This window comes from Lutra lutra, chromosome 6 (assembly GCF_902655055.1).
Source record: "Lutra lutra chromosome 6, mLutLut1.2, whole genome shotgun sequence".
Taxonomy (NCBI): Eukaryota; Metazoa; Chordata; class Mammalia; order Carnivora; family Mustelidae; genus Lutra; species Lutra lutra.
The window spans coordinates 38,304,304-38,330,932 of NC_062283.1; the positions used below are offsets into that span (position 1 = coordinate 38,304,304).

Sequence of the window (26,629 nt, forward strand, 5' to 3'; positions counted from 1 at the left end):
GTAAGGGCTTCCCCTAAGATGAAGGGAGGGCAGAGACGAGGATAGTTTGCGCATGGCACTCTAAAATGGAGAACTGCTTTGGGATGTGCGTACAGTAGTGAGAAGGCATGGGTACTGAAAATCGGTAAGAATGGCCTATGTGTTCCTTCCCAAACTTGGCACAGGACACATAAAACAGAACACAATAAAGGCCCCAGGAAGTTAGTGACATGGAGATTAAAGCCAGGAGAGTTTCTGAGAAGCTTAGATTGTCTGAGTCTCCAATAGCTCTGGGGGTGTCCAGGAGAAAGACCTGACAATGAATGAAATTAAACATTTTGTTAGCCAATAGGCTGGAGGCTTGCTTTAAAAGATTTTGACTTCACACTCCATTGAAAAAATTCACACTATCTTCAACTCTAAAGCACAGTTCTTTATTCCAAGGCAGGTACAGTCTACTCAGGAAGTAACTTATAGGTAAACATAAACTAATAGTTTATGGCAACATATACCAAGTGACAAGGAATGGAACTAAATTGTTCCATAGAGAGTAATAGTTCCGGGTAAAATAATCAGAAAGACTTTTTTTGGAGTAGCTAGTCAAAAACATTTACCTAGATGATTTACAACTTGGACTATTTCCTCAATACTAAAAGTACGGTGAATGTTGATATTAGTAGAACTACTAAAGCAAAGAAATAGTAAAGCACGTTAAGATAATAACACAACTGTGAATGCTTTCAAACTTCTCAAAAATGTAAGCTTAAAATAATGATCTTTTAGTGTCTTTGCATATCAGCAAATAAACACCCAATTTATATGTTCTAATGAATGATAGCCAAAAATCACACATAAGTGACTGTGAAGACATATGTGAAGTTAAAAAGTGGTTTCTTGGCCCCAAAACACAGTTGTCCCCTTCTTAATGAAACTGTCTTTCTGATTCTCCTCTTTAACAGAAGGGCAGTAAAATCCCACTGCATTCCAGTGGTGACTAACTTTTTGTAATGATGCTTGGAAATAATAGTCCCTTGTATTAGAGTTGAGTTGGAAATGACATCATAGTCTTTTAGGCAAAAAGATGAAGTTATGGAATTTGGTGCTACAAGACAGCTAGAAGGGGATAGAAGTGGGTTCTTACCCTGGTCTCCAAGAAGGATCCCTAAACAAAAGCATAAACCAGCTGCTCAAAGGTCCTCATTCAGCAAGTCGCAGGATCAGAAAGCCATTGCCCAAATTGTTGGTGTTAGAATCCCACCACATCAGCTGATGCATTCTGATCTGGAAACTACCACCACAGTCACTCTGAGCCTGCCGGAGAGACCAGCATTTTGGTTGCCCCACATGCTGCGCTTGGCCCAGCCCTCCATTCAGCTCAGCTTCAACCTGTCTCACACAAGTGCATCTGACTGGTAGAACCTCAACCACATCGGGAATTCTAGGTGCAAGAGAATCTGAATTTAGTTTTGAGATTTCCAACTTCTCCATAAACTCCCTAGGAGAACTCTGGGACAGATGTTGTTCAGCTATAATCCTCTGATTCATATCAAATTTCTTAATTCCTTCCTCTGAGCTGGAAGTGAGCAATACCTGAGTCGAGAATTTCTTATGATATTTTCTCTTGTTCTCTCTCTTTCTCCATATACTGAACACATACTTAGTGAACACTATGGGAAGCATTTTGCCTCCACTAAGACATTTCTTTTGATAAACGCAGTCCCTTAAGAAAGTTACATATATATGTAGCCGTCCAGTCTATTGCAACAGCAAATCAAGGTAAAACTCAGACTCACATACAAGGCACATATACAAAAAAAACAAACCAAAAATTCTTTTTGTAGGGATCAGATGCAGAGCACAAATCATCATCTGTGGTGAAGACTCTAATTATTCTTCACTTGGATTATTTTGTCAACTTTTTAAACTAGGATCTGGCTGGTGGGTTTCCTCCCTCTAGTTCACCTTTCATATGGTCTGAATGATCTTCCTAACAAAGGGAATGGATTATGTCAATCCATTGTTAAAATAGCATCTGTAAGATATAGTCCAATTCCTCATCCTGGAGTCATTTTCCCTTTGTTACCACTTACTTATCTAAAAGCATCTCTCACAAGCACTTCTCATAGATTGTACACCTACCATTGTATCAAACACAGGACCTGGTAGGCTTACAAACATCAACTTGACAAACATTTACTGAGCTCCCACTGCCTGCGTCTCTAGGGATACAAAGAAAACAACAAACAACAACGTAAGAGGATACTGAATTTTACTTTTTTTTATTACTCTATTCAAGGCTTTTTGATAAATGCCAGAAAATGGTCTTTGTCTTTTGTACATGGGGATCATATAAACACATTAGAGACTGATATTTTTCTTTTCAAAGCCTAATGTGATTTGACTGTAAACATACAACTTGATTTGTTTTAACAAAAGTTAAACTTCTAGGCCCTGTGTACAAAATTAATGAAGGTTTATGATTTGCTATTATTAACTAAATAGTTTTTTGTTGCTTAGAGGAACAATCAGTCTTGGTTAAAATGTGTTAATGTATTTTTGTGTTTTTTCAGATTATATTACACATATATCCTTATTTTATTTTTTAAAAGAGTTTATTTAATTATTTAGTTTAGAGAGAGATCGAGAATGAGCACACAAGTGGTTGGGGAGAAGGGTAGGAGCAGAGGGAGAGGGAGAAGCAGGCTCCCCACTGAGCAGAGAGCCCAACACAGGGTTTGATCCCAGGACCTTGGGATCATGACCTGAGCTGAAGGCAGACCCTTAACCCACTGAACCACCCAGTGTATGTAGCCACCCACATATACTCATTTTTTAAAAATTAACATATAATGTACTATTTGTTTCAGGGGTACAGGTCTGTGATTCATCAGTCTTACACAATTCACACACTCACCATAGCACATACCCTCCCCCGTGTCCATCACCCGGCCAGCCCCCCATCTTATTTTAAATATAAGTTGTTTACAGGTGTTTGACATATACATAAAATATTCTTCAAAAGGAACTGATTGTAACTGCAAATTTGTGTAATACAGGTGAAATCACTTTTACAGTAGTGTTTTCCTTTCAGCCTTGAGCTTCCTAATGCAACTTGAAGCCTTACCAAGTATTATAAAACTTTAATTTACCAATAATTTGTTAATCTTAATTTACTTAAGCTAATTTTTCACTTAACACCAATTTGTAGGAATATAACATGCTGTTTCTCCATATAACCATGCTAGCTTCCTTTGGAATTTCCCTTTTTTTTTTTTTTTTTAAGATTTTTATTCATTTATTTGACAGAAAGAGATCCCAAGTAGGCAGAGAGGCAGGCAGAGAGAGAGAGAGAGGAGGAAGCAGGCTCCCTGTTGAGCAGAGAGCCCGATGTGGGACTCGATCCCAGGACCCTGGGATCATGACCTGAGCCGAAGGCAGAGGCTTTAACCCACCGAGCCACCCAGGCGCCCCTAGAATTTCACTTTTGTTTCCTCCTTCCACCCTTGTAAATCATACCTAAAATTTAAGAAATCAAGTTGTACAAACTTGAAACCAAAGGCCCTGCTTCTTTGCTAGGACTTGGGGTTCATAACTTTGGAATCATTCAAACTCCATTCTCAGAATGAGAAAAGATAAATGAAAGATTCCAAAACCCAATTTTAAATGGAAATATTTGGGAAAATAAGAGAGGAGGAGGGACTTTGAAAATCATTCTGCACAATATTCTCATCTTATAAGTGAGAAAACTTAGACCCATTGCTTTAAGTTACTTACATAAGGTTGTAAACTGGTTTGTGATAATTAGGCCCTCTATTTTCAAGTTTCCACTACACTTTCCAATTTTCAGAATACTCACTCATATATGGCTAAATGAATGACAAGTTCATTTGTGAAAGATGTTTCCTTGGTGTTCTTAAACTGCATCAAAATTATCTAAGAGGCTTTGTTAAAATGTATTCTTTCTTAAAATGTGTTCTAATCTACAGGGCTTCTGATTTAGTAGATACCAGATAAATTTCAGGACCCTGGCTTTTTTTTTTTTTTTTTTAAAGATTTTATTTATTTATTTGTCATAGAGAAGCGAGAGTGAGCACAGGCAGACAGAGTGGCAGGCAGAGGCAGAGGGAGAAGCAGGCTCGCTGCCAAGCAAGGAGCCCGATGTGGGACTCGATCCCAGGACGCTGGGATCATGACCTGAGCCGAAGGCAGCTGCTTAACCAACTGAGCCACCCAGGCGTCCCAGGACCCTGGCTTTTTAAAGGTCAACCCAGGTGATTCTGGTGTAGATTATCTCGGGACTATAGTACAGGAGAGATCCCTACATTAAGGTTAAATTTGAAAATGAAGGCATTTTTTTCATATATCTTTCATCATACTTGATAAATTTAATCTTCATGACATAAATTTTACTCATACATGTTAAAATTTGGGGGACAATCTACACAAAAATATTCTGGAAATTTTTAAAATATTGTCATGTAATTTGATGTCCACCATTTAAAAAAACTTACAATATTATGAATCACAGATATGTACATATTAGTATTTGTAGGGTTTTTAAATGCTCATAATAGGAGTTAGGGTGAGGGAGGGATAAATAAATGAATGAGGCACAGAAGATTTTTAAAGGCAGTGAAACTACTACGTATGATATTACAAGGGTGGATACATGCCATTATACCTTTGTCCAAACCCATGGAATGTGCAACACCAAGAATGAACCTTAATGTAAACTATGGACTTTGGGTGATAATGATGTGTTAATGTAGGTTCATCAATTGTAGCAAATGTGCCCTGCTGGTGGGGAATTTTGATAATGGGAGAGACTGTGCATGTGTGGGGGCAGCAGGTATACAGGAAATCTCTGTAATTAAGAGGAAATCTTCCTCTTAATTCTGCTGTGAACCTAAAATTGTTCTAAAAATAAGGTCTATAAAAAATGTTTGCTATAAAAAAAGGTTGTAATAATATATATTATATATAAGAAAAGTTATATTTATATATAATACCAAATATTTCCTAAACATTTTGGTAATTCAGAAATTTACCTCAGATATTCCTGCATAATTTTTTAAATTACTGCACTTGAAAAAAGTATTTTTCCATTTGTGTCTAAAATCATTTTTAGTCTATAGTTTAACAGGAGTATACTTTTTACTTATTACAAATGTCCAGCAGATGGCACTAAAGATTTTAATTTTCACACAGTTCTTAAATAGTTATTTAAACTATTTTTTTAAAAAAATATCTAATGTGCTAAATAAAAGTGGTTAAGTCAGAGGGGGGTGTAACTTATTAGAAAAGAACAAAAAAGAAATTTATAAGGTGTTGGAATTTCTTTTCTTTTGCAGACAACCCTCATTCCATGTGCCCTTTTAGAAAAATTATACATCAAAGGTTTTGTCAGATAGTTTTCTTTTCTTTTTCTGGTCTTCCATTTAGCGCTGTTAAAGATGTAGTTCATCCAATCAGCACCCAACAGTGTTCTGAAAGCACTGAGAGATGACACTTAGGAAAAATAAGAACATAGCTGATGATTAGCTATTAGTGTTTTATAGCCCTGTTACTTCAGCCAAGCATTTATTTTTAATTCCATTTTCAGTTTACCATAGGAGGCCACTCCTGAGTAAGCATTAAGGGAAGACATCTCAGGACACGGAGGCCCACTAGCATACATTTAAATTTTTGCTCTACTTCATCTCCCAAAATGCAACTTCACTGTGCTCCTGGGTGCTGTGAAGGACTAGTCACCTGTGAGGAAGCTTTGCATGTTAGGCCTCGATAGACGGCTTCAAAATTATGTAAAAATATGCATATGCTATGCAAGAATAGCACTTTCTAATATTTGAGACCTATCAGAGGTCTAAAACTGAAAATCTGGCACAGGAGGGAGTCGTTTTAACACTTTGACAAGCAGGTTATCTCACAGCACAGTTCAAGAGAAGAAAATCAAGTGAAAAGAACAGAAACTGTAAAGTAGCATATCAAGTAGGAATGAAATTTTAGAAAGAAATGAAGTTAGTTTTTAAGAAAATAATCTAAGACTGATGATTCACAAACTTGTACCCCTGAAACAAATAATACATTATATGTTAATTTAAAAAATAATCTAATAGGTGAGGTTGATGCTATCTGCATCATAAATATGAAACTGATCAATATTAAATATATCTAATGACATTCCATAAGAACTTGTCCAGAATGTGTCATTTGATCATGTTAACTGACTTAATGAAGGGCAATTTCGAAGAAGGTGGTGTCTACACATATGATAAAGCCAAAATGCTAGGTACTCGACTCATGCCTGTACTGTAAACCTTATCTTGCTGCATTCTTGACTATTTTCACCAGACTTGCTATGTTTTATTAATGTGGGGAAGGGGAAAAAATAAACCACCTTCACTTCACAACTGCTTTCTAGAAGGCATTAAATATAAAAATTTAAGTGCACGACCATGAGGCTATTATTTAAACTCTATTCTTCAGTTTCCTCATCTACAAATTGGTGATAATAATAGCAGCTTCATAGGATTTGGGGGAGGGTTAATTGAGATGATCAACGTGAAGTGCTTGGTACAGTGTCTAGCACATGGTAAAAGCTCAATAAATGTTAGCTATAATTATACGTACACATAGATAATACATGAGAAAACAAAGTACTCTGCTTTTAAGTCTCCGAGTACACTTAGCTGATAACTTTGGGAAGCAGCTATGACTGGCAGAATTTCCTGGCATATAGGTACCAGTATGAGTGGCTTAGATCATCTATCATTGACCATTGATAAAGAGCACAATGATCATCTTACACAATGAAAGTCAGGGAGAAAGGCAAGCCTGCTGGCATTGTTTCATGAAAGGTCCAGAAGATACACCCAGTGGGGGAAACACACATAATTCTGTCTGAAAAATTTTTCAGCCTTTTTTAATGGTCATTGGCAACTTATACAAAAAGAAAGGAAAAAAAGGGAGACCTGAAATCTGATATTTTAAAAAAGACTATTATCATTTAGGCTCCTTTGAACTGAGTAATATAGACTGCCTAAAACATAAGTATTCTCAGCACTCTGAAATGCTGGATGAATGAATGATATATAGAAAATGTCTAATATGTCAAGAAGTTGTGCTCTGTTTTACTTTTAATATCTAATAAATTTATGCACAGTGAGTGTATTCCCATTAGTGAGTTAACCAAGTTTTGATATTTTTTTTCATTTGAATCATAAAATATAACCCAGGATGTGGTGGCTAAAGGGGACCTTTCAGTGTAACTTGGACAAAGAATCACTATCTTACATTTGTAATATTTGATCAGAACAATTCCTTTAAAATGTGAACAGTCCCATGAAGTTCTGTAAGTTGGTCTTTTCCCAGAAATCACAGAGCAGTAATGGGGAAATGAAAAGTGCAATGTTCCCTAATTTGCAGGCATCTAATGACTCTGTCTCCATGGACAGATCCTTCAGTTGGTCAAACTTAGTGCTTACCCATCCTATCTACCAGACTCCCTATTGGACCACGGGTAACATTCCTGCCTAGTCTGGCCAAAGGAGCTATCTCATCTATTTATTTCTAGAGAGGTGGGTAATGAAGATGTGTCAAACCTCCTCCCTGTGGAGAAAGGAAATGTATCACCATCTTCTTGCCCTCAGAAACTAAGGGTACTAACACATTTCTTTGGTTTGGGATTTAATCCACATGTGCAGCAATACTTGAGAAGGCAGCAGAGCCCAAGGGTTCTGAGGCCAAATATCCTTTCCCGAGTTCTTCCTTTTACTAGTAGCTTGTGTGGGCTGGCAAGTTATTTAACACTCTAACACTCTACTTTTTCCTCTGTGAAATAGAGATAATAATACCTACCTACTTACAGGATTGTTGTGGGGATTAAAATAACTAATATATGTGAAGTACTTAGAGAGGTGTGGATGTTACTAAGGACTCTATAAAACATTAGCTATTTTTTTATAAGGTACAGAGAAAATACTGAAAAAATCAGATAAAGCATCTCTTTTTGCTCTGTGCCATCTAACATTATTTAATGGATTGCAATATGTAAATAGGATTTAGAATTATGAAATAAAGTCTCTAGGTCAAGTTCAGATTTTTAAAAGCAGCTCCAGCAAATATCCTACTTTTAAAGCCTGAATTAAATATCTGAGAACTAAGAAATGTATTCCAAAAAGGTTTCCTCTTTTTTCATTCTTTTAAAAGCAGAGAAATACAAGCTTCATGAATTTTACTTGCACGGTATACTGAATTAGTCAGCCATGATTAGGTACAGTATTTTCTAAGCCATTCTGGAGTGCATTTCAAGACAAGTGACAAGATGTAATTTCCTTCCCATTATATTTGCTAATGGTGACATCTGTTTTCATCCTTTAATTAAAATACATTGTTAATATGCATTTAAGACCTAACTATCATCTAAATAATATAACAGGTGTTGTAAATAACTTAAGTTCTTTTATGCCCATGAAAGGGAGATCATAAAGCAGAGAATTCAAATGGTTTTGCAAATGTACAAGCTAAATTTCCAGAAAATATAAGAAAACTTTTTAATTTATACATATATATTTGCACTCTCTTTCTCTCCCATGTGACCCAGAAGCCCTACCACTATTTAGTCAACTCCAGACAACGTCTTCTACCCTTACCAGCCACTGCCTGAGAATAATCAAATCTATTTTTAAAACTTGCCATCTTATGTTATATTTAGATACTAAAAAGTGTGTCATAATCAGCTTTCACTAATCACGGTGCACACAAAGCAAGAAATTGTCCATTTTACCTTTTCTAATATTGCATTATCTATGAGAAACTTTGAATAATATCAAGGTACTTTAAATATGACCTGCATTTAATTCAACAGATATGTTAAAACCCTGGACAGAAACTGTTGATGTTTTTGTCACTATAATGATCTATCGAATTAAGCACCATTCAATTCTAGCTCGATAACCTGATCAATTTTGCAGTGATTGGTCAAAAAGGGAATGGTCTGCTATACAGATGGTCCCAGACTTACAATGGTTCCACTTACAATTTTTCAACTTTATAATGGCACAAAAGCAATATGCATTCAGTAGAAGCCATACTTCAAATTTTGAATTTGTTATCTTTTCCTAGGCGAGCAATGTGCAGTAACGTACCTGCTCGTGGTGCTGGGCAGGGGCAGCAAGCCACAGCTCCCAGTCTACTGTGCAGTCATGAGGGTAAATAACTGATACACTTAAAATCATTCTGTGCCCAAACAACCATTCTATTTTTCACTTCCAGTAGAGTATTCAGGAAGTTACATGAGGTATTATTCTACCTTATTATAAAATGGACTTTTTGTTAGACTATTTTGCCCAGCTGTAGGCTAATGTAAGTTTCTGCGCACCTTTAGGTAGGCTAGGCTAAGTTACGGTGTTCTGTAGGTTAGGTGTATTTAACGAATTTTTGCCCTAACAATATTTTCAACTGGTGATGGGTTCATAGGGCTATAAGCCTATTGTAAGCTGAGGAAGATCTATATTTCACTTAGAAGTAACACTCTATTTCATATTAAGTTGTTGTTATTGTTGTTATTTCTCTTGAGTATTTGATTAATCTCTTCTGATAGATCATCTTAAACTTAAAACCTGGGTCCTATGATCTCTTACTCAAGTCACTAAGACCTGCATCCAGCCCTAGAGAACAGGCAATCAATACACATTTAGAGTTTAACTCAGAGTCTGTCAGTGGAGTGGCCCAGAAAGACATGTTGTCAGTCCTTACAAAGAATCTCCTCCTTCCCTTCTCGTTAAGTTGCACTGCACTTTGTTCCGCTTAGGGCTGAACCTGGTAGCCTAACTGAAAATACTGTAGCTACGCAGATGGAACTGTATTTTACCATCATCTGAGAATTCTGAATGCTAAGTAATGTTACGGTCACTATTGATTTCCCTGCTTTTCAAAGCATAAGTGGGGAAGTCAGGGAAGGCCTGACTGAGACGGTGAAATTTGAGCAGAGCTGGTGGAGGTGAGAGAACAAGTCACCAAGAGTAGATTTGGCAGCGGGAACAGCAAAGGTGGAGGCCTGAGGTGGGAGCCTGTCTGGGGCGGGGTGGGGGGTGGTGGTGGGGGGGTGTAAGGACAAGCCAGTTGGCCGGTGTGGCTGGACGGGTCTGAGCATGGGTGTAGTTGTGCTGGGGTGGCGGGTGGGGTTGGTAGGTAAGTCTCATAGTCAACGTAAGTATTTGGCTTTTCCTCTGGGTGAATGGGAAGCCACCGGAAGGGTTTGAATGGAAGAATCCAATGACTAGACTTACATTTTCACAGGATCTCCATGGTTCCTGTGTTTGTAATAGGAGAAAGCGGGTTTGAAAGCAGAGACAACAGTCAAGAGGCCATGTAGGAGTCCAGGTTGGAGATGATAAAAGTCTGAACCAGAGCTCAGGGGATGGATGTGGGTAAGAAGTGCTAAATGCTTCTTCTTCCTTCTATCTTGCTTTAAATTTTCACAGAGCATGTCCGATAGGCATATTTTTATTTTCACGACTGTAACGTAGTTTCTTTTAAAACTGTTTCTCAGAGTGCATTTTTTTACTTCATGCTGTACATCTTCTTTCCCCATCAAAGACAATTGTTGCCCAATCACGCTAAATGAAGCGTGTTTGGCTTTCTCAGGCTGAGTGACACCAAAAAGAATGGCCTCTGAAGGAATTACCATGTAATCAGGAGATGAAGAAGTATGATGGTATGTTATCTCATAGCTAAAAACACCCATATTTATTTGGTGCTCTGTTGGAATCATGGATGAAGTATCCCCCTACCGCCCACCCAACTTCTAAAATCTGGCACTTCTACAGCATCAAGGTAGATCTGAACCGATACACTAAATTGCTTTAAAATGACCAGAAATTTCATTTATTTTATATATTCTATGAACAATATGTAGGCAAGGAATCTCAGGTGTGGAAATCTTATGTTAATAGTGTTCCCTTAGCTCCTTTTCATTTCTTCTTGCTGTAGTGCCAAGCCCCTGTGGCCACTACTTTTGTGTCCAAGGCACAAACAAAAGTAGAGATTATATTAAATGGTTATTAGGATGCAGGTTCTATGAGGGAAAAAACCAGCTCTAACTTTTAACATTTTTTAAAATATCTTTTTCTGTTGTGTTTGTAATAGATTAAGTTCCCCTTAGGTATTTTGAGAAACCTAAACTATGGTGTTCTGATAAAATTAACTTCCTTGAACACATTAAGTGCCTTGTATGTGTGTCTATATGTGTATGTATGTGTACAGGTGTATGTTTTAAACCTTGTTAGATGACCCAGGATACAGCAGAGCCTCAAGATCTCCATTTTCATAACAGCTCTCCTTGTGCAATGCAATAAATAGAACTATAGAAAGAAGGAAAGGGAAATTTGTTCAGCTGTTAAGGGAATGCTTCTCCGAATAATCCTTACAACAGCTTGTTTTGTTGTGATTGTTTGGTTTGGTTTGGATGTTGGTCTTGTTTTGTTTTTGCTTTTGCTTCTCCTAAGTCTAGGAGAAAGCTTCTAGGGGGGGTTCTCAGGAAACAGGTACTGGGCTAAAGAAAGGCCTGTTAGAGCAAACTGTCTCAATTCCCTCTAACTCCCTACCTAGATCCTAGTGAATTGAAACAAATGCCTTTGGCCATCACATAAGGGCAGCCAAGGTCTCAGATGTGGCACGAGGGAAGCAATAGGGCTTCTGCATAGTGAGCTCCGGGTGTGGTTACTGCAGCCACCACCAGTTTGTCAGTACCTTCTTGTCAACAGAACTAGAAAATTTTTCACAGTAAAAGAGCAATCTACAAGACAGACAATATAGGAGATACTAGGAAATGGAACTGAGAAGAAAGAGCAAGAAATAAAGAAGGCTCAGTGTGACTACAGGCAAAGAGAGAGGTAACATTTCATAATAATTACTCACATCTAAAACCTGGTGTGTACAGTATGTCTCCTGCCTAAAAATAATTTAAACAGCCTGGCTAGGAGCATCACTAATTTGTCTCTGCGAGCATCCCGCTGCTCACCTTTCTATAGAATCTGTGGTTGAAAAGATTTGTTAAAGGCTACTTGAACCATCATCCCAGCTTCACCAAGTGATCAGACCACAGGCTTCATGTATAATTACTCTTGCTTTAGTGATAGACAAGTTATAGTCTTTAACAGGTTACTTTAGAAACCCAGAGGCTTTTGTTTTAGCTTGGAATACCCTGAGTGAATAGAAGTACAAGGGCACAGGCAAGTTGTCTTATAAATTCTTTTTTTTTTTTTTAATATTTATGTGTTTGAGAGAGGGAGTGTGAGTGATCCCGTGTGAATGAGGGTTGGGCAGAGGGAGAAGCAGACTCCTGGCTGAGCAGGGAGCCTGATGTGGAACTCGATCCCAGAACCTGGAGACCATGACCTGAGCCAAAGGCAGACACTTAACCAACTGAGCCACCCAGGTGCCCCGTCTTATAAATTCTAAAAAAACCTCTGCTATCATCTAACGCAAGACCACCTCTTCCTTTCACTCCTGAATTCACGACAGTCTAGAGAAATGTTTCATTCAGGGTCCCTGGACAGCATCTTACAGGCAAGGGCATTCCCACAAAATAACAAATGCTCTGCTGGTGACTTACTGAGCAATATGGACAGGCATTATTCCCCTCAACTGTGAATTGAGTGTAAGAGTTGCTACCTCTTAGGATTGTAGAGGAGATTACCCAGTGCAATATTCCACATAGATCTGATGCTCCGTAAATCTCAGTTCTCTTCCACCACTTTTCCTTTCACAAGGTTTGCTCCTTATTCTGAGCAGGAAAGGGCAGGAGAGTATCATGGAGAGACCATTTAAAATAAGAAGACCTGGGCAACACTCCTGGTTTTATCTATCACAGACTAGGGAACTTCAGACACAGCCCTCAGCACCTCTGAGCTGGGCTTCTTTATCCCCAGAAGAATGATAACAATTTAACCCTTTGAAGTCATCATCAGTTTGTAAACTCAACAAAAAATGATTATCTACTACATGTCAGGTGCTGTTTGAGATGCCAGTGATATGAACAGGAATAAATTAAGTCTGTTCACAGGAAACCTGCATTCAACTAAGGGAGGCAGGTACTATTCACAAAAGAATATCTAATAATGTCAGGTACTACTATGGGGTTTGATGACATATAAGAGGCTAAAGAATAGAGAGTTGAGGGCAGGATGAGGACGTAGTTATACAGAGAGGATGGCCAGGGAAGACTGAGGGGGTAGTGGAGTTCTGAGGGATGTGGAGAAATGTGGATGCCTATCTGGGAAAGAGGATTATTTCAGGCAGAAGGAGCAGGGAGTATAAGCACTGAACAGGAAAGAGCTTGAGTTGGGCCATGTAGGGCAGGGTAGGGGAAGAATTGGAGACAAGGTCATAGTCACATGATTTCAGGAAGCCCTTCAGAACCATGGAGGGGACTTCGAGTTTTCTTCTGAATGGAGAGGGAGGTCACTGCTGGGTTTTCAGAGGCAAACTGAGAGGATGAGGTTGAGAATTGAAAGGATCCCTCTACTTACTCTGTGGAGAACAGACGCGAAGCAAGATAGTCTGGGACAGAGGCAAACTAGCTACATGGTTCTTAGATAGCATGCTTTTGGTGAGGATGGTAAAGAAAAGTCAAATTGAAAATATCTTTAAAGCCATCACACCAATGTAAACTACTATTTTTGCAAGTTTCCGGAACTTATTCTATCTTTAACCATTTACTAGCTCTGTAACATTAAGCAAATTACTTAACCTCCTTAAACCTTGAGTCCTTAGCCTCATATGTCGAAGCGCTAATCCTCAATGTAATGGTACTTGCCGGTAGAACTTTTGGGAGGTAATTAGGTTTAGGTAAGGTTCTCATGATGGGGTTAATTTCCTTTCAAAGAGAGGAAGAGAACCCAAAACCTAATCTCTCTGCCATATGAGGACACAGTCAAAGGCTATCATCTGGAACTCAGGAAGAGAGACCTTATGGGGGAAGCAAGTCAGCCAACACCTGAATCTTGGACTTTCAGCCTCCAGAACTGTGAGCAATAAATTTCTGTTACTTAAACTACCCAGTCTATGGCATTTTGTTATGGCATCCTGAGCTGACTGATATACTGAATTTCCTCACCTGTAAAATGGAAGCACAAATATCGCCTACTCCCTAGTGTTGTTGTAAGACCAAAATGTCATAAGCTAAGGAAAGCTTCAAATTTTCTCAAGTCATAATGAGTAATATAAGGATCAAATCCTAGGAATAACAATTTTAAAAATTCTTGAAGTCTGCCATTGAATATTTAATATTTCAAGAAATGTAGGTCACATATAATTACACACGAGCAAACAGGTCACACATTCACACAAAATTTAGATGAGCAATAGTAAAAACTTATCTGTAGTTACATCACATTTGAGCATAAACAGAATTAATACCAGTTTTTAGATAATTGGTTGTTTATTTTTCATAAACAAATAAAAAATGCTTTACTTTTTTTCTATTCGAGTGGATATTTTAAAAGGCTAGTCTAAAAAGAGTAGCCTTCATGGTAGAATTCTATAAAAACGATCCTTATTAATTAAAAGAAAAGCTTATTCAGAGTTGTTAAGACAGGTACAGACTTAAAATTTGTTTGGACCTTTGTGCTATTTAGACACCTGCAGAAAGGATTTCCAGAGAACCAATGACAATTACACATCTGTTCCTCATGAACATCCTATTTTTATTCTTCCACTGTAAAACAAAATGATATACTTTCAATTTTATCAAACATGAAATGCCAGGATGAAATTCCTTCATGTAAGAATCAATATAGATGTGAAAAATTAAATTCACCATCACCAGGACATGACACAAAGTAGCATCTCTTATTCCACAAGATAGTATGAGCTCCCTCTCCAGATTATTTCTGAGTGGGTGGACTTCATCTTTTGAAAGGATCCCTCCCCACCTCCCTGCCCCTACACACACAAGTCCTTTTTAAAAATACTAAAAGGAGGGCGCCTGGGTGGCTCAGTGGGTTGGGCCGCTGCCTTCGGCTCAGGTCATGATCTCAGGGTCCTGGGATCGAGTCCCACATCAGGCTCTCTGCTCGGCGGGGAGCCTGCTTCCCTCTCTCTCTCTCTCTCTCTGCCTTCCTCTCTGTCTGCTTGTGATCTCTCTCTGTCAAATAAATTAAAAAAAAAATACTAAAAGGAATAACTACACGGATACAGTTTCCAGTAAGCGTCAGACCTGGTGTCTACGATATCAGAGTGCCTATGTCATTTATGTTGAGAACTCAGATAACACCACTGGAAAGTGATTATCACTTACAGCCAGTAGCTGTCTACACTGCAGAAACTGTACACATACTTTCACTACCCTGGCTCGGTCATCTTCGAGATGCTGGCCTCTCCACAGACACAAGGTTTCACTCTAATGACCATTTTTAACAAGTCATTTTGGTTTTGGTTTTTGCCTAGACTTCAAACAAAAGATATCAACCAAATGAAAATAACTGAATACCAGCTATGTGATGTAATCTGTTATGTGAGTGAATGTTGCTTTGTAGGCCTTTTTTTTTCCCCCCATGAATCTTTTCAATATATTTGTCAAGGATCCTGCCTATCTCTTAAGGGGATGACTTGAGGATCCACAGGACAGTGGGTCAGAGGAAGTGCCATCCTCCTTTATCAGTTCTGAGCTATTTTTGCATTATGGGCACTTTGGCAGTCTATGAATCCCTGCTTGGGATTAATGTTTTTAAGCATACATCACAAAATATGTATTATTGTAAAGGGAACCAATTACACTGAAAAAAATTAACAGAGTATTTAAAAAACAAACCTATAGTGTAGTGACATGTGTGGCCACTTTAAGCTCTTAAACACATAAAGGAGAATGCTTTTTAAAAATAAGCAATGGAGGGGCACCTGGGTGACTCAGTGGGTTGAATCCTCTGCCTTCAGCGCGGGTCATGATCCCAGGGTCCTGGGATCGAGCCCCACATCCGGCTCTCCGCTTGGTGGGGAGTCTGCTTCCCCCTCTCTCTCTCTGCCTGCCTCTCTGCCTACTTGTGATCTCTCTCTCTGTCAAATAAATAATAAAATCTTTTAAAAAAAAAGCAATGGATTATAATATACTAGTGTTTATTCTATGGCTCAAAGCAACTGCCTGAAGAGTGATATTCACAGACACACAGAGTTAACACATGGGGAAACTGTGGGCCAGAGAAGTCATTACACAGAAAAAGACAGAAAAACAAAACCCAGGCCTCTCAGCACTCACCAGTGGGTAGAATTCTGGGTTCTGTTTGGTGACCAGGCGAGCCGCATTTTTTCCCCCCTAGATAGTCATTTGATCTGGATATTGGAGTTAACTTGCTTTCCTTTGTGAAACTTAATATGGCATTTTTCAATAGGGAGAAGCAATCAGATGCTTAATATTAAATTTCATGTGAAGGAAAAATTGCTGAGAAATAAGTCTAATATCTGGCTCTAGATATCAAAATCCATCATTTGGCATGAAAAGTATTTTTATCTCTACTGAGTTTTTGGCTTGTATTTGGAATTCATCTCGGTGGAAAATTCATGTTGCATTCAGTGTTTTTCTCTTTATTCTGCTAAGCAATGAATCTCAGTTTTAACCTTCAAGTATTTGTTCAGATTTCATTGAGATAAGTGTTTAGCTCTAGCAAGGATATGATTTGCATTTTATTTGTATGAAGAGCCAATACTGATTCTCGCACAACAAGAGACGTTTAGTGTGACAAGAGCTGAGACACAAAGGATGAAATTTCCAGTTTAAATTTTGCAGGTGCTAAAAAACAAAAACAAAAACAAAATGGAATGGATGACAAAAATACAAATGCTGCTCAAGAAAGGAGCATAGGTTTAAAGAGACACTGCTCAGTATCTCACAGCATTTTCTTCACAGACAGGGCTCTGAAAGCCCAAGAAGATATTTCTTTATTGATTTAGCCCTCTCAAAATCTGTAAAACAATAAATAACATTTAATGTTTCTTGAAGGACCAGGGAATAACACATTTAGCTTGTGTTCTGGGCAGCGGGAGAGCTCTGTCTGTTCTGTTCACTGATCTATCTCCAGCAGCTAGAAGAATGCAGAAGTTCAATAAATATTCATTAAATAATGGTTGGTTAGTTTTTTAAACTGGAGGAAGTTAATCCAAGAAATTTCCAGTAACTCATCTTCTGGCTAAATCACACAGGAATTAAGCTACTCTAGAGAGGATGTTGACATTGATTTCCCTGTTTCTGGGCTGGGAGTTTCTTGAGGGCAGGAATCATTATTTATCCTTTGTAACCTCTTGCACAGCACTGTGGTTTCCCATAGTAGGTGCTCCTTAAGTGTGAAATGAATAATGAATGAATGTTGTTCGAGTAAGCATTTCTTTCTCTCCAGCATACGTGTCTTCTACCTTACCCCTCCTTAACTGATCTTTGGTCATGCTGGTCCCATTACCTACACCTTCTGTGTTCTTACCACAGTCTATCCAAATTAAAACCAATCTTCAAAGCTCTGCTCAGAGCCCACTTCCTTCCTGAAGTATTCACTGATCACACCCTCTTTGAACAACAACAGAGTTTCAGTTTATGTATCACTCATCCTGATGTTTAATGTGTTTATGTCTTGTTTGCAAAGTCCCTTTGTCTCCCCAACTCACATCATGGATTCCCTTTGCATATTTCAAAATTATAAACAGAATGTTCTGCAAATAGTCAATGCCCAATGAATGCGCAAGGAATATAAAAATACATGCATGACATAATGGATTTATTCTCTGTGACACTTAATGTCGAGAGAGATTGTATATACAAATTAATCTAACTTCCCTTCTAATCCTCAAATCCCACCAACAATATCTTAACTCAGAATTCTTCCAGGTTCTTTCCACACCATCCAGGGGAGTATCTCCTCACAAGGAATCACAATTCCATATTTGAACAATTCGTGTATCTATTTATATTAGCCTAATATGCCTACATTCTCTATCTCCATAACTGGCTTTATACCCATTTGGCTCACACAGAATAAACCTAATCCTTCTCCCACATGATATTCATCCAAATACTTGACAAGTGTTATCTGTTATGTCCCCTCGGAGTCTTCTTTTCCTCAGGCTAAATAATTTAACATTTGGCACAATTTTGGATCCGTTCACCATCCTAATAGCTCCCCCTGAAAATACTTCAGATATCTATTCCATTTGAAAATAGGCCACCCCAAAGTGAAATGAATTATTTAGGCATAATCTTAACATTCCTTATTTTATATGCCATACTTGGCTTATAGGTCCATATAAATTAGATTTTTAGTGGTCATAATCATACGATCGACATCTATTTGAAGTTACTGTAAAAAAAAAATCCTATGTCATTTTTCCATGTGCTAAAGCTAAACTGCTCATAATTGTGTGGTTGTTTTATTTAGGCCAATATGTGGAAACTTACTATCTTACCTACTGTATTTTATCTTGCTAGATTTGGCCCATCTCTCTATAGTGACAAGAACCTTTTTCTCCTCTAACTTACTATCTCTCCCAGATTCATATCTTGTGAAATATGTAACGAATATTCTCTTCCTATTACAGGGGTAGGCAAAATTTTCTGTACAGGGAAAGATAGTAAAGATTTAGGCTTTGCAGGCCATACAGTCTCTATCTTGATTATTCAACTCTGCTGTTGTAGTAGGAAAAGAACCACAAACAACACAAAATGAATGCAGGGAACTTTGAACCAGCATTTTATTTGTACGCACTAGATTCTAAATTATATCCAATTTTCAAGTGGTACAAAGTATTAGTCTTCTTTTGATATTCTTTAATCTTTTAAAAATGTAAAAGCCACTCTAGCTTCACAAACCATCCAAAAACAGGCAGTGGGCTGGATTTGGTCCATGGGCCATTGTTGGCTGACTCCTGATCTAAATCATTACTGAAAGTGATGGTAATGACAGGGCCTTTACCAAAGCCCCTTGACATGCACCAAGAAACCTCTCTCTAAATCAGTCTTTCCTAACTAGGGTTTAGCAATAAATAGACTGAAGAACATTTAGAAATACAAAAGCTAGGATCTACCCCTCAAAAATCTGACTCAGTAAGTTGTTCAGAAGACAGGATCACAAGCGTATACGTTGAAAATGCTCCCCAGAAATATACATTTCTTATGTATATCAGAAGTTCTAGAACTCCATTGTGTTGTTAACAAAAAAATTCTGATTTTTCTCTTGAAGAACACCTTTCCTGTTTTTATGATGTAGTACTGCGAATATAAGGGTAAGCAAGATAGGCATAGTCTTTACTCTTATAAATTTCATTACAGAGTTATCTCTTATAGAAATCATTTATTATAATGCCTTTCTCCCAATCAACTATAAGTTCCTTAGGGTTGATACCATTATATTATTCATAGTCAGAGAGTCATGAGTGCTAAGGAATAGAATTATATTAAAAGTAATTTATATGCTTTTCTATTTATCTTTTAAAATGGCATATTTTAATCTATTATATAGAATGACCCAGGAACTGCCTATGTATGTAAATTTTTACACATCATTTTGCTTAGCATTATATTCTCAGTACCCAGAAACTTGCCTAGCACAGAGGGATCTTCTACCTCTGGTTGCTTCACGTCAGCTCCTTTCAGCATGCCCTTTGGTGCATGCCACCTCATAAATTCATTGCAGGCTTTGCCTCTTCTTATTCATCACTGATAACACTTGCAGATCTGGCCACTTCCTTTCAATTTTTTCACTCCTTCCAACTGTTTCTCTCTCATTTACTGTCCCCCATCCCTTCACTTCTGCCAGCTTCACTGATATCTGCTTTCTTTCTCACACCTGTCTTCTGTCTTTGAGAACAATTCTAGCAGTCCCACAATTAGTACCTAAGAATAAAGGAAAGACTTTATCTACTGGTGCTTAAGCATCGTGAATTTTTATGAGCAAAATGGTTTCAAATGAGCTTGCATAACAACCACCCAGCCATTTAAACTTAAAATGCATATATATATATATATACACACATACAAAAGTCAATAGAGAAAAGAGTTGAAGCTGATTTCTTGGCAGTGATTTGGGAAGCAGATGAAACACAGTAGAATAATGCTGGATGTAAGAACATGTCTGGTTCTACTATGTTAGATACCATGGATCAAAAAAACAGTCCCCTGCCCTCTAGGGTGTTTTATCTTCTTCCAGGCATGAACATTATGCAGGTAAAAGAAGAAGCACTTGCCCAGCACTGATACTAGCTAAGTCAACTCTTATTATCAAAAGAATGGTGACCTTTCATTTAAATCACCTTCTATTGTATGATCACTGGACATAGAAATAAGAGTTTGAGCCAAATCTGAATTTCTAATGTCATTCTATGCAAGTTATTCATCTGTCTAACCCTCAGTTACCCCATCTGGGAAATGGAAATATTGACTTACCAGCTTTTATGAGGCGTATATAAGTATGTGTAATGGAGAATATAACAAGTGATTTTTCTAATGCGTATCATTAGAAAAGGGTAGAAGGATCACAAATAACATTTATGAAAACTGAGTCTGCACCAGGCTGTAAGTACCTTCGATTCATTAATTCATTTTTTGACATATATATATTGAAAGTCTACCATGTGCTAGGTACGTTGTGGTTCCTGAACTCAAGGAGTATACATTACAGATGGGGGGGAAACATATGAACAATCATATCACATGATGAATAACAGGCGCTGCTGAGTACTTTAGAGAGTGACTAGGGATGAGGGAGGGATATTTTAGATAAACTGTCCTAAAAACACCTCACCCAGCCCCTCCATGAGAAAATGCATTTGAGCAGAGGTGCAAATAATGTGAGGAAGCAAGTCATGCAAATATCTATGAGAGAATAGCCTAGGTAGAAGGAAAAGCAAGTACAAAGTCGCTGAGGCAGGAATGAGTTTGATCTAACTGAGCAACAGCAACGGGCCAGTGGGCAGAGGAAACAGAAGCAAGGCAGAGGAAGACGAACACATGGCCAGGACCAGATGCTGTAAGATCACATCATCGATGATAAACTGCATGTATTCTATTCTTAGTGGGATGGGAATTGGCTGAAGCAAGGTTTTTTTTTTTTGTTTTGTTTTATTTTTGTTTTTCAATTTTTATATTTTTAAATTTATTGTGAAAAGTTGACAGGTATGATTACATCCATTTACACTGTAGAGTGTTCATCTGATATACCCATTTCATTGTGGAATGATTACTAAGATCAAGAAAATTAATACAGCCATCATATCAGATAGTTAGCTGTGTTTGGGGGGAGGGGTTCTTTTTTTTTTCTTTTTTTCCAGTGATATGCTTAAGATCTACTCTTAGTTTACTTTCTAGTTTACAGATGTACCTTACTAATTTTAGTCACTATGTCATGTATTAAATTACCAAGATGTATTCATGTTATACCTGAAAATTTGTACTTTTTGACCTTCATCACCTTATTTATTCCTCCCCCCAGTACCTTGCAATGACCATTCTAGTCTTTCTATGAAATCATTTTTATTTTTCTATTTTAATTTCAATATAGTTAACATACAGAGTTTTATTCGTTTCAGGTGAGCAATATAGTAATTCCCCACTTCCATACAACACCCAGTGCTCATCATGACAAGTGCCCTCTTTAATCTCCATCACCTATTTCACCCATACCCCCACCCATCTCCTCTCTGATAACCATCAGTTTGTTCTCTATAGTGGTTTGCCTCTCTCTCTCTTTTTCCTTTGCTCATTTATTTCTTAAATTCCAGATATGAGTGAAATCATACGGTATTTGTCTTTCTCTGACTTATTTCACTTTGTCTAATATTCTCTAGTCCATCCATAGCACTGCAATTGGCAAGATTTCATTCTTTTTTATTACTGAATAATATTTCACTATATATATATATATATATATGTATATATATATACACACACACACACACATCTGGTGTGTGTGTATATATATGGTGTATACCGCATCTTCTTTATCCATTCATCAATCAATGGGCGCTTGGGTTGTCTCCATAATTTGGCTATTATAAATAATGCTGCTATAAACACTGCAGTGCATGTATCCCCTTGAATTAGCGTTTTTGTATTTTGGGGGAAATACCCAGTAGTATGATTGCTGGATTGCAGTGTAGTTCTGTTTTTATCTTTCTGAGGAACCTCCATACTGTTTTCCACAGTGGTTGCACTAGTTTGCATTCCCATTAAGAGTGCATGAGGGTTCCTTTTTTTTTTTTTTTAACTCCCACATCCTTGCCAACACTTGTTTCTTGTGTTTTTGATTTAGGAACTGGTTGGAGAATTTTAAGCAGGGGAGAGATTATCTAATTTAAAGATTTACAGAATCATTCTGGCTGCTGTGGGGAGGAGAAACTGTGTATAGGGTCAGGAGTAGGGGCAGTGAGAACAATTAGGAAATTATTACAATTGTTCTGGTAAAGAGGGATGGTGGCTTGGATAGGGTGATAGGAGGAAAGGTACTGAAAATGGTGATTCAAGACTTATTCTTTTTTTTTTTTTTTTAAGATTTTTTTATTTGACAGATCACAAGTAGGCAGAGAGGCAGGCAGAGAGAGGAAGGGAAGCAGGCTCCCTGCTGAGCAGAGAGGCCGATGTGGGGCTTGATCCCCGGACCCTGGGATCATGACCTGAGCCGAAGGCAGAGGCTTTAACCCACTGAGCCACCCAGGCGCCCCAAGACTTATTCTGAAGGTATAGTTCACAGAATCTGCTGAAGGAATGGCTGCAAGGTATGAATAAATACGAAGTTTCAAGGGTGAGTCCTAAGTTTATGATCCAAGAAAGTGGGTAAATTACAGACGTTAGAAAGTCAGGGAAGGAGCTTATTTGAGGAAAAGACTTCAAGAGCAGTGTCTAGGTCATGTTAAGTTCGAGGTGCCTACTAGATATCTAAGTAAAGATGTCGAATAAGCACTTATTTATGAGTTTTAGATCTCGGGAATGTGCTTTAGGCTACAGATACCAATATACAGTCTTGTTTAATATTCACATAGCTCTGAGGTGTAGGAGCTATTATTAGCTCCCCTTTATGGAAAACAGGCTGGGAGAAACAACACAGTTTGCTTCTGAGCACAGAGAAAGATTATAATGAAAACAAAAGGGAAGAAGGATCTAAATAGTTATAAACAGCTGGATACCTATCTGGGTTGGTTGAGTGGATAAATCTAAGTATAGTTAATAGAAAAACTCTGAAAATGCACGATGTCAAAACAAAGCTGGTTACTGGCTGAGATTCAAGTACAGTATTAATTATAATACTGAATGACCTCAAAAAGAAGCCTCCAAGGTTTACAGTCAGTGAAATGCAAGGAGATATTTCATTAAGTCACAGATATATAATAGGCTCAATCTGCCAAGGATATACCTGGAAAGCACTGAATAAAATTAAAGAAGCCAAATATTTTTATCTTGGCTAACTACAGATTTAAAGGGAACAATGAAACCTATAAATATATAAGAAGATAATGATGAATCACTTATTACACATGTGTCTCTAAACTGTACCTAAATATCTCAAGAAAAGAGGTTGTCTATTCCTTTAGTGTAACCCGAGTTCCTCCATGGTCTTTACCTGAAGATATACAACCACCCTTGAGAACAGGTTGAATGGAACATAAAACTTGCTTCTCTCTGTACATTATCTTGGAGTATTCCCAACATGAGATAAATTCAGTTGTATGATTAGTATTCAACATCCCCTTTCTTCAGCTTCTAATTGCATTGTTCCTCTCTTGACAAAATCTCTGATTCCTTTACAGCAAATAATTATTTAGCAACTATTGTAACTATAGAATGTTTGGTTAAAGTATAGTTTTCAAACAGTTTGAATTTGAATCTCAGCTCTACCACTTACCAGGTGTGTGATCAGAGGCAAGTCATATAACATTTCTGTGTCTTACAGAAACTCTCACCTGTAAAATGGAGGTAATAAAAGAATCTTCTTCATAGAGTTATTATGGGGATTAAACGAGATAATAGGCAAAAATCTTTGATGAAGAAGATAAGGAATAAATGTTTGTTATTATTATTATTACTATTATTTTTATGTGTACTAAGGATTTTGTCTCCCTTTCTGTGGGAGAAGAAGAAACAACAAAAAGATAAATATTTCTAAAAAGTAAAATTACTGACAATAGTCATTTTTAAAGTTTTGACACTAAAAAGGATTTATTTTTTATTTTTTAAAGATTTTATTTATTTGTCAGGGAGAGACAGAGAACACAAGCAGGGGAAGCAGCAGGCAGAGGGAGAAGCAGTCTTCCCACCAATCAAGGAACCCAATAGGGGACTCGATCCCAGGACCATGGGGTTATAACCTGAGCCAAAGGCAGATACTTAACTGACTGAACCACCCAGGTATCCCGTAAAAAGATTTATTTTTTAGAAATCTTTTGCAGTTTCCATTAGTAAAATAAGGCAGAGTTATTCTTTCATGTATGTCTTCAGAGGATCTCAATGAGATACTTAATTCAACATTACAAAAAATAATTTCTTCAGCCAATTTACCAGTAATCCTGAGTGCAGATGAGAGATGAACTTTGGTAAGAATGTGGTACCCATTAAGCACCACAGAATCACTAGCAGGCTCAGGTTTGGAGTCAGACCTGTGTAGCTCCAAATGATTCCCTTTCTCCTCCATGTTAATCTACAGAAGACTTCCCTTTTGACTGGGATGTGTTCTTTAATCACAGATGATTAATAACTAATTATATTAGCATAATTCAGATTAACAATATAAAGAGATGATTTAAATAGATTTCAAATAAATATCTTCATACCATTCCTCTCTTCTATACACTGAACATGAATAACAATGTTTATGTTCTTACAGAGGTGACTGTGGTATAAGAGAATATATACCATGTCTGTGTTACATAAGCACATGTCTCCAAAAGGCATACACTGGTACAAACAGAAACATAAAGCAGGTGTCGAATGTCCAAACTACCTCTCCAAACCAAATACATCATTTTAACTCTCAAATAGAACCTCACACCTGTATTTATGCAAGAGGCTACTAGGTGGTCCCTTAGAGCTTAGTTCACCATGATCATCTTAAACCCACTCCCAGCTGCTGAAAAAAAAAAATTTAATTCTGTCATAACAGAGATAAAGAAAATTAAAGTCTAGCTCTTTTATTTGTTAGACAAAGCCCACTGAGGTTAAATTGCTTGAACAAGGTGGCACACATGGGTGGGACGAGAACCATATTGTCAAAGCTTAGTTTCAAAACTTTCTATCATCTCCTTCCCTCCATGTAAACCTTCTTTTTCTCTCCCTTTCTCTTTCTTTTTTCTTTTCACTCCCTCTCTTCTTGCCTCCTCCTTTCTTTTAATTAATTTATCAACTTTTATGTTCCTAGTTGATAAATCATAAATTTTATAGGCAAATGTCTGGGGGGCTTTTTCTCTCTTAGAGTTTCCTATCTTAGAGAGTGGGAAGAGCGTTTAACAAGCTACTTGGAATGGATGATGCGGACATCATGGGGAAAAGCGGGGTCCCTGAAGAAGCAAGCAAGCTGGACAGACCCTGAGAGAAATGTAAGGGAGTCACACAATAGAAAATGCCATGTAGGCATTTGCTGAATGGATGAAAAAACAAAACAAAACAAAAAAATTGAGTATCCTGGAAAGAGTGATTAGCCTATGCAAGGGCCAAGATGTGAGATACTTCAGGGAGCAGAAAGAAATTCAAGATGGCTAATGTAGGGTCTAAGAGGGACAGAGACAGGTAGAGAATTTTGCCTCAGGAAGCATCATACCTGGACACTCACTGGTACCTGGTTTGGATGAGATTTGGGTGAGATTTTGGACTGACAGTTGACACTGGAATGTCTAAAGACTTTTGCGGCTGTTGGGATGGGCTGAATGTGAAAAGGATATGAATTTTGGGAGGCAGAAGGGCAGATTGTTATGTGCTGAACTGTGCCTCTCGAAAATTCATATGTTGAAGTCCAAACCCCCAGTGCCTCTGAATGTGACCATATGTGGAGATACAGTCTTTCCAGAGGTAATGAAGTTAAAGTGCAGCCATGAGGGTGGCAATCCTTACATTACACATGTCCTTATAAGAAGAGGCAGTTCGTTTACAGACATGTACAGAGGGAAGACAAAATAAAGACACAGGGAGAAGATAGCCATCTATAAGCCAAGGAAGAAGCCTGGAACAGATTATTTTCTCATGGCCCTCAGAAGGAACCCAAACCTACCAACAGGTTGTTCCATAACTGTGATCCTGGTCTCCATAACTGGGAGAAAATAATTCTATTGTTTAAACCACCCAGCCTGTAGTACTTTGTTATGGCAGTGCTAGAAAACTGAAACAGATTTTTGTTCTTATAGATCAAACTAACACAAACTAATACCTAGATGAGATTCGAGACGCAGTCAATGGCCAAATCATGTACATAGCGCGTTATGAAATGTGGACTTCCGCCTAGAGCAAAGGCCAGTCAGCAGCCTCTAATGAGACACCGCCACACAGGGAAGGTCCTTCCTCTGATCTAGGACATTCAGACTCCCTGCCTATTTTACCCAGTCTTTGGGTCTTATTGCTTCCTTGGTCAGCTTCTCACTGGCTGACAACACTCAACTGTTCTTTCAGGGCCTGAAGATTTCCCTAACTCTCTCG

General features: G+C 37.9%; 1 protein-coding gene across 22 annotated transcripts in view; it reads right to left on the bottom strand.

Annotated features, from left to right (window-relative positions):
* The window catches only part of RIMS1 (regulating synaptic membrane exocytosis 1), a 507,054-nt gene that overhangs the window by 299,198 nt on the left and 181,227 nt on the right, over nt 1–26,629 (bottom strand). For 18 of the 22 annotated variants that reach the window (XM_047733117.1, XM_047733121.1, XM_047733120.1 and 15 more), the window contains exon 3: nt 17,003–17,057. The exons of the other annotated variants lie outside the window; for them this stretch is intronic. In XM_047733117.1, coding sequence (XP_047589073.1) covers nt 17,003–17,057 — 55 coding nt within the window. The remainder of the gene's footprint in view (nt 1–17,002; nt 17,058–26,629) is intronic. 22 annotated transcript variants of the gene reach the window in all.